Source organism: Nuphar pumila, chromosome 13 (assembly GCF_984573655.1).
Source record: "Nuphar pumila chromosome 13, dmNupPumi1.hap1.1, whole genome shotgun sequence".
NCBI lineage: Eukaryota > Viridiplantae > Streptophyta > Magnoliopsida > Nymphaeales > Nymphaeaceae > Nuphar > Nuphar pumila.
This window is the reverse complement of record NC_143261.1, coordinates 68,147,449-68,156,799: the sequence shown is the minus strand read 5'-3', so window position 1 is coordinate 68,156,799 and position 9,351 is coordinate 68,147,449. Positions and strand designations below refer to the sequence as shown.

Sequence of the window (9,351 nt, the reverse complement as noted above, 5' to 3'; positions counted from 1 at the left end):
ACATGTGAAAACCAGACATCAAATAATAAAAACCGGTTCTTACTAGTGGATGAGACCGAGTCGAACTCAGGGAACGGGAATATTTCGTATTCAAGCACACAAATCTAAACTATTCTTTATTGCCACATTATTAAATGTAAAATATACGAGAAAAGTAAAAATAACTAACTATTACAATAAATGAATACCCTTCGCAGATGGCGTAAAAGGCGATATTTATAAACCCAGAATTAAATTCCTAATTCTAAAAATAAAGCAAAAAGAAGCTTCTACTCTTGCACCTCCGTGTCAATCAATCGCTTCTGCTCCACTCCTGTGCTATACTGCACAATTCAAACGAACACAAGCAATACCAGAGATAGAAATAAAAACTATACTAACTAGCTAAATGCTAAAAACACTGAAAGATATCATCAAAAGAATCTAATGACAATTAAAACTATATTAACTAATGTTAATTAACTAAGTAATTCTAAAACTAAGAGTAATATAAAAGACAACTAAGCAAATCTCACAAAACAGAAAATTCAATTAACTGACCTAATTAACAAAACAGAAAATGAGCTAGTGAAAACACACGAAATAAAAAAAACTGAATGTAAAAACTGGAAAATGAATGTATACAAAATAGGAATTGCCATGAATGTTTATACAGGAAATCATCAACTGAAAAAAAAATAGGAATGAACAAATAGGAAATCGAGAAATTCATAGAATGAGGCAACAAGACATTAAAAACAAGAAAGCCACTAAAATAATAGGAAATTGATTTTAAAACGATAAAAATGAAATAATAGAAAAACAGGAAATAAAAAAAAAGCAGGAAAAACTGGAAAAATTGAGATAAACAAACAATAATTTAAAAACTGCAATATGTAAAAGTAGGAAATTACAAGAAAAATATTACAGAAAATTCAGGAATTAATCAAACAGGAAATTCGGAAAAACAAGATATGAAACAAAATTAAAAATCAGAACAAGCAAAACAGGAAATTAGAGCATGAGAAAACAGAAAATTTAAAAACAAAGCAACTACTAAATGAATGATGAAAACAGAAAAAAACAAAACAGGAAATTTAATACAGCAACTTAGCAGAACGAGAAAAATGAAATCCGATGAATGCAAAACTAAAACAAGAAATACTGAAAACAATAAAAAACTATCAAGAAATTTCAGGAACTATGCAACTAAACTAAAGAAAAACTAGAAATTAACAACATCACACGATACAGCTAAACAAAAAACAAGAATTAAATTGACAAGAATTTACTAAATGCAAAACATGAAATCGAGAATTCAGTAGATCAAGAGATGAACAAAACAAAATCGCCAACTGAAGAAGCACCACCGGCTGAAGAAACAGAGAAATAGGGAGAAGGGGAAGAAAGAGGTAAGGAATAACCGGTGGTGGAGAAGGGGAAGAAGAGAGGGAAGAAAGGGAAAAGAGGGGAAAAGAAATGAGTTAGGCGCACAGGGGAAGACGGGGAAAAATTCCCCTTTCTCGAGTTTTTAAAGAAGGCAAACCGGTTTGAACGATTTGTTATTTTTTTTTCAAAAATTAAAAAAATTGTTTTAAAAAACTTTATTTGCTAAAAACTTCAAAACTAAACTAAACTACTCTAATCTAATTCTACTTATTATTATTATTATTATTTTTATTTTTATTAAAAACTAAAACTACTACGTAAATAACAAACATTAAAATATGTACTAAATTGTAAAATAAAGCTAATTTTTCAAGCATTTTCTATTTTTAAATCATTTTAGCACTTTTACTCGAAACTAACATAAAATTGGGTTTTTGAAACATTTTTTATGAAATCATGCATATTTTAATGTTAATTAACCCTGAAATATATGCATGATCATCAATCTTAAACCAGTGAATCTTCTCTAGATCCAGTTTCTACCTCCATACCCTCTTCTGAACCAGTTTTAACATCCCATTTACGACGATCTACTAGAGAACGCCAACCATCTACTTGATTGAAGGATTTTTATTGTGCATCAATTCATTCATCACCTCAACCATCATCAAAATCGATTAGAGGTATGCATTTTTCTTTGTCTAATTTTGTTTCCTTTAATTTTCTTCCTCTCATAAAGCTTTTCTTGCTAACATATCTAATGATGTTGAACCCACAACCTTCACCCAAGCTATGAAACATTCTTGTTGGAGAGAAGCAATGACTACTGAAATTTAGGCCCTTGAAGCAAACTGTACTTGGACTATCACCGAATTACCACCAGGAATCAAACACATTGGGAGCAAGTGGATTTATAAGATTAAATATAAATCCGATGGATCCATTGAACGCTATAAGGCTCGATTGGTCGCTAAAGGATATTCTCAACAAGAGGGTCTAGATTATCATGAAACATTTTCTCTTGTGGTGAAAATGACTACTGTTCGATGCCTTCTCACTGTGGCGTCCACACAAAATTGGATTTTACAACAAATGGATGTTCATAATGCCTTTTTTCATGGAGATTTGAAAGAAGATATTTATGTCTATACCTCTTGGATTTGCACGACAGGGGGAGCATCGAGTGTGCAAACTTCACAAGTCCTTGTATGGGCTTAAACAAGCACCCATAAATTGGTTTGCAAAATTCTCCTCTGCACTCCTCAACTTTGGTTTTCATCAATCTCCGACGAACTATTCTCTATTTACTTTTCAACAAGATGATGCCTTCGTTGTATTACTTGTATATGTAGATGATCTCATTCTTGTTGGAAATAAGGAGTTTGTCATTCAAACTATCAAGAAATAGCTACATAATCAATTTCATATAAAGAATTTGGGTAACTTAAAATATTTTTTGGGCATCGAGGTGGCTCATGCAAAAGATGGTATATTCCTCTCTCAAAGAAAATATGCTCTAGAATTTCTTGACGAAACAGGTTTATTGGGAGCTAAACCTGTTAATTTCCCTATAGAGCAACAACAGCATCTCACAATACCGAGGGAAAACTATAGCATGATCCAACCACCTATCGAGCATGATGCAACCATCTATCGATGTCTCGTTGGGCGTCTCATCTATTTGACTATAACTCGACCATATATTTTATTTTCAGTACATATCTTAAGTCGATTCATGCATGCTCCATGGCAATCTCACATGGATGCAACACTTTGTGTTGTCAGATACTTGAAGTGTCATCCCGGTGAAGGATTGTTTTTGTATTCTTCGTATCCTCTTCAAATTCATGCTTATTGTGACTCTGATTGGGTTGCTTGTCTGAAAACTAGACATTCGGTGACTGGCTATTGTATTTTGTTGGGTTCTACACCGGTGTCTTGGAAGACCAAGAAGCAACCTACTGTGTCCAGATCCTCAGTCGAGGCCGAATATAGAGCCATGGCTAATGCTGTGTGTGAAGTCACTTGGATTCGTCTTCTTCTCTTATCCTTAGGGGTATCTCATGTACTGCCAACAATGCTATACTGCGATAATCAAGCTGCGCTGCACATTGCTGCCAACCCCATTTTTCATGAACGCACAAAGCACATTGATATAGATTGTCATATCGTTCATGAAAAATTGTGTCAAGGGCTCATTCACACTACTTATGTACACACATCCAAACACTTTGCTGATTTATTTACTAAGCCTCTTGGACATGATCTCTTCACGAAGCTAGTTTCCAATATGAGCATTCGTGATCTCCATGCTCCAGATTGAGGGGGAGTGTTAAGATCTAAGCGCATAAGGTGTAAAGAGTAAATTGTTACATGAGGAGGTGATGTAAAGTGTAAATCGTATAGGGAAAATGTGTAAATCGTTATATAAGGAGGTGGTGTAAAGAGTAAATCGTACAGGGTAAATGTGTATAGGGTAAATCGTTACATGAGAACAAATCATGATCATCTTTCCTCCACTCACCGTGTACATCACTACCCATAAAATTCGGACGGATCACAATTGTCATCATGATTTCAGGATCACAGTTATTTCTGGAAGGCTCTATCATCCTCAACCGAATATCTTAGACGAATCTTTTTCAGTTGTTGTATTTTTGGTCTCTGTAACTTGTCCTTTTCGGAGTTGCTTGTCTTGTAATCTTCAGACTATATATATTGAGTGTTGAGAATACAAAGGAAGAACTTTTTCATCGCAACTCTCTTGTCATCTCTGCATATGATAACCTAGTTGGTTATTTCACAATGCAAACTACATGCTGAATCCAAATCGGATTGTTATTGGGATACTATTTCCTTTACCATATAGAATCCAAATCAGTTTGTGTGAGAGCTTGTTCAAACTCAGAAAATGGTTTGTGTGAGAGCTTGTTCAAACGGAAGCAGATCAGGTCATGCTGAACATGAGCTTTTTGCTCATGCCAACATCGTGGTCGTCTATTTGCATTTTGGATGAATGCCACGTAGCATATAATTGTTCCATTGACTTTTTAACTTTTCAAAATACAAAACGGACGGCCATGATGTTGGCATGAGCAAAAAAGCTCATGTTTAGCATGACCTGATCTGCTTTCATGAATTAATGGTATATGCAGTTACCTTTTAATAAAATGTTTGCTAGATGTATATAAAGGAATATAAATGTCGTTGGTAGTGATGTCCTTGAAAAGTACTATTTTGGAATTTCAATGTTCCTAAGGATATACAAGATAGGGTAAACTTGTTAACCCCTCCTATAAGGTGTATATGTTGAGGACACCTATCATTACCAATATATATATATTGGTAATGATAGGTGCTCTCGAAGTACCTACTCCCACCTAATAGAAGCTTTAGATTTTCAAATTTCTTAAACTTCTTTTGTTGATCAGACGCTATAGATACAATATATAAGCATTATTTAATAGAAAACAAGTTTTGGATCATGTGATTATATCTTACATGTATGTTTTTTAAGACTTTTAAAAATCAATGGCTTAAAATGTATCAAAATTTTATGACTTAAAAAATCCTATTTTATGTTCAAAAAACATGATTTCTATCAAATAAACTATGTTGAGTGATTCCATAAGGTAAAAATAGAGAATTTGCAACCTACAACCATGATTTCTAGTACGTGGGAATAGGTACTCCTAGAGCACAGTAGCATTACTCTCTCTCTCTCTCTCTCTCTCTCTCTCTCTCTCTCTCTCTCTCTCTCTATATATATATATATATATATATATATATATATATATATATATATATATAGGGTTAACATTTGCTCATGTTGACATTATCTATTAATGAGTTTTCTTTTTTTGTTGTTTTTCATGATACTGACCTTACAGATGTGATCTACATGTTTAAGTTAGTGGTGGTCGGCTCTTAGATCGTCCAATTACGACGTGTGGGCATGATTTTATGAGCTTTGAAAATATTCTTAAAATCGCTGGCTTCATTATATTTTGGTTTGACATTCGACAAGGCAATTCCACCAAAACATGTGATAGTTTTTCTGTTAATATAAATAAAGGCAAAAGATAAATATTTTCATGGCCATTAATCAACTAAAATTGCAAATATAACTTTACAGCATACTAATATTTTCATCAAGTTCCGGGTATCGGCTGCAGTGGCAAATGGGCCATACTTACATGAGCATCCATGATCCACCGGATGGACCTGCCTGATCTCTTCAGCCTTGGACACGAGTGTGTTTGTGAAATAGACTTGGGATTGTTTTAGATTCTCGATCCTTTTTCCAAAACTTCAAGCCCAATTTTGTTTGAGATACCAAGAAACATGTACTAATAGAGGACGTCTCAATGGCTGATCATGTAGGCTACATATCGTCCTTTAGTGAAAGATGATCTCCATGTGGCCTAGAAACTTGTCTATGATTAACCATCCTCGAGTGGAAAATAATGTCCCTGCAGCTCATAACATTTCTTGGAGGATAGAGTTTTAGGATATAGTTTAGAATCTAGATTCAAGACAAACCTGTATAAGATTTAATTAAATGCACACTTACATGTTCTAAAAGCACATCTAATAAATGTAACTTAAATTTGTAAAAGAACTTGTGCACTTAGGAACTTTTCGCTTAACTTTTTTTCCCTTTTGAGAGGAGCAGGGTCTCTTCTCTATTACTAATAAAATGCGTTCAACTATTCATGGAATCCAGTGTACTAAACCTCGCCAGATGAAATCTAAATAAGGGGGCCGAATGGCATGATCAGTAGGTTGGTGCAGCTTTACCAACCGGGGGCTCCGCGTAGTTGGTAGGAGCTGTCAGTGCACGTCTCCTTGTGGTGGGACGTTGCAGGTTCAAAACCCAATGGTACGTTGAATAGTAACTGGTGGGGTCTGCCTAACCCCAGCTTGCCTTTAAAAAACAAAAGAAAGTTGGTTATGCTTTAAAATCCAGCAATCACATTGACAGCTCACCATTTGAGCCTTCCATCATCTTGAAAGGCCGAGGTTATGACATCGAGCTGGTATTAATGGCTATGAAATAGGACACTTTAAAAAATCAACCAGCTTTATATTTTATCGTCTGCCATACAGTTTGGGAAAAATGATTAAGGTGGGCCATTGTGGCATCTTAAATGAACTATTCTTGTATGATCTTAGGCTAGCAGCTAGGGCATGGTCCGACAGGCTAGTGTTCTAGGCCTGTTCATTTAAGGGGACTTTTGCTAATTTTTTATTGGCATTCTCTAGCGCGTCGTTTTTATGGATATGAGTCTCAAGTCTTCCTGCTTCACCACTAAATTGAAATGAATCGAGATGCCATATTTTCTAAATGCAAATTGGTGATTACTGGCTACTTAATCAAATTAACTCATGGTTTGCTACTCTGTTAGACCAAGGAACCTATGAAACTGTCTGACATTTTCATGCAATGTTTTCCTTATATATACATGCTTGTCTGTAAAAAAAATCCAAAGCAAGGCCATTGAACAATTAGAAGATATACATATTTTGAAAGCAATCTAGGAGTTGCTTCTGCTTGGATTCTCACTGGATATCCAATGGCTAAGATTAGCTGATAGCCAGATTATCCTTTGCCACTTTCTCCCCCATTTCCCCCCTTAATATGTTAAATGGCATCTCTCTCTCTCTCTCTCTCTCTCTCTCTCTCTCTCTCTCACACACACACACACACACACACACAAAGATAAACACGCATAATGAACTTAAATCAAACTCTTTAGTAGCCAAAACAGATAGTTGTAGCAGGAAGTTTCCCAGTCCTTTCATAACCTTACAACAACATACATAACCAAAGCTTCATCTAGATCAATGTTTGGTTGAATGAGCACATAGAGCTGCTACTTCCTCCCCCAACATGAAACTCACTTGGTTGACCAAAGTCATCATCTTCTTCCATCTTTCCCTTCCCCACTGGTGAGGGTGACATACATTCTGGCAAGGACCCGTAGTGAGTTGTCATTCCTAATGAAGCAGGTTCAACTGATGGAAGCGTGGACAGTAGAGCTTCAAGACTGGTCATGGAAGGTGTTATCTTGAGTTGGTGGCCATGGAGGTGAGGACCAAGAGTGAGGTAGTCTGTGTATTCTGCATGGCTACTTGTTGCCGGCATGAGGGGGTTTGCTTGGATCGGCCAGTTGTTGTCCTGCGTGAAAGCGCAACCTTTATTCTTGATTGGTGAGGCTGCAGATGAAGGATGTGGTAGAAGGACTCCAGGGATGCTCCCAATGTAACTAAACTTCTTCCTTAGTCGCAAGATGTAGTTGATATCTTCCACAACCTACAATCCATAGTTTGCTTGATAAGCTGATGCATTATCTTTAGCTCACAAGTTTCCATGTTTTTCTCTCCCATTTATCCTCACCAGTTTAAGAAAATTGTACATACCAAATGTGTTTCCCTTGTGAGTGTGAAACCCCACACTCTTGAAAATGACACAGCTCCTCTCAAGTAACCAAGTCTTTAATCTTTATCATGAAAGAGAGAGAGAGAGAGAGAGAGAGAGAGAGAGAGAGAGAGAGAGAGAGAGAGAGTTTGGTTATAACCTTGTTAACCGCCCCCAGTTGAAGCACTCCTTCCCTAACTGCAATTAGTGCAATTGTCTGCAAAAGAAGATAAGAGTGAATCAAACTCACTATCATTTCCAAAGTTGGGGATTTTGAATGGTGTATCCTAACCTGTATACCGGACTGGAACTGAGCTTCCCATGTCCTTGGATGCTGAAACCAATAAAACACCAATACTTGTTAGGAAAGCCAGATGTGGGTGAAGATAAGGTGATCAATATATATGGCTGACACATGATCATCATATAACTTACTGCATCAACTGGATTATTCCATGCAGACATGAAATTGAGTTCATGTTCATTAGGATCGTTGAAAATCCATTTATGACCATGATCTGCAGCAACCTTCCCTATCAAACTGCTCATAAATTCATGAAAAAAGGAAACTTCAGCTGTATTTCTAAATACCCATTTTGCTAAGTAATTTCACAAACTACAAATTGTGCATACCCTTCCCCATAGTTGTATATTTCATGTGACATCTTGAAGAAGATCTCAGGTTGCAGACCCTTGGTATGCTGAGGTTCACCCTTGATGTAGAAAGTCGAGTCCATGAAACTTCCCAATCTAGCTGAAGTGTTTGCAGATGCAGCAAAATTGCAGAAGCCATCTTCCCAAACAAGTATCCTGAGATGAACATCAAACTAACAGTAATCAATACGTTATAAACAATAAAATCTCTATTTGATTCACACAATTGAAGCCATTAATACCAATTCCTTCTGTTTCCTCTAGACCTATCATAGAGTCCTCCTTGAACATCCCACCTGCAAGATGAACATAGATAAGAAAAAACTTATAGGACAGAAGATTATATGAGGAACTCTCTATATGGGGAAAGTGTTTCATATCCCATGTACAGTTATTTTACTCACTTGGGTGGTGGGTAATTCCTAGGTAGAATCCTCCAAAAGACAGCATAAACCCACTGTGAGTTTTCATGAACACAGAAACTTCTCAAAGTGTTTTGGAGCAGATGAGCAACAGCTAATGGCATCCCATTGATGAGGCTCTCCGCCATTGATTTGCCGACTCTCTATCCCTCTCCCTGCAGAAATCCCTCACCATCCTCTCTTGTTTAAGCTCACCCTTGTGAAAACCCCAATTTATACTTCATCTGCACTGCTACAGTATTTATCATGCTTTTAATTTGTTGTCAATGCCATACCCTTTCCTACTTTCGCCATCCCAGTTCCCAATGGACTCTTCTTGTGACCATTCAAACCTGTTCCTCAAAATCATAAAATGGTTACCGTAATTCTGTTTGGGGATATAATGTATTGCTAAGAAGCAACAAATACAGTGTGAGAACTCATGGAACTTTACACTGCCGACACCCAAATAGGACCATGGTCAACGTGCTTGTAGACCCATAAACG

The 9,351-nt window shown here is 36.4% G+C and overlaps 1 protein-coding gene across 1 annotated transcript; it reads right to left on the bottom strand.

The window, feature by feature from the left end:
- Window positions 1–269: 269 nt before the first annotated feature.
- Window positions 270–8,993, bottom strand: LOC149818599 (protein RICE SALT SENSITIVE 3-like). The gene is made up of 9 exons (XM_089986255.1): window positions 8,848–8,993; window positions 8,686–8,739; window positions 8,423–8,599; window positions 8,225–8,330; window positions 8,082–8,123; window positions 7,950–8,006; window positions 7,262–7,684; window positions 7,087–7,176; window positions 270–323 (listed from the first exon to the last, which is right to left on the bottom strand). The coding sequence occupies exons 1-9, from the start codon at window positions 8,991–8,993 to the stop codon at window positions 270–272; spliced, it is 1,149 nt and encodes a 382-aa protein (XP_089842381.1).
- Window positions 8,994–9,351: the final 358 nt, after the last annotated feature.

Coding starts and splice junctions, on each gene's coding strand:
- LOC149818599 (XM_089986255.1), bottom strand. CDS start 8,993: ATGGCGGAGAGCCTCATCAATGGGATGCCATTAGCTGTTGCTCATCTG. Junction 8,331..8,422: donor ATATACAACTATGGGGAAGG/GTATGCACAATT, acceptor ATTTATGAGCAG/TTTGATAGGGAAGGTTGCTG. Junction 324..7,086: donor CATTATGCGTGTTTATCTTT/GTGTGTGTGTGT, acceptor TGAATTGTGCAG/TATAGCACAGGAGTGGAGCA.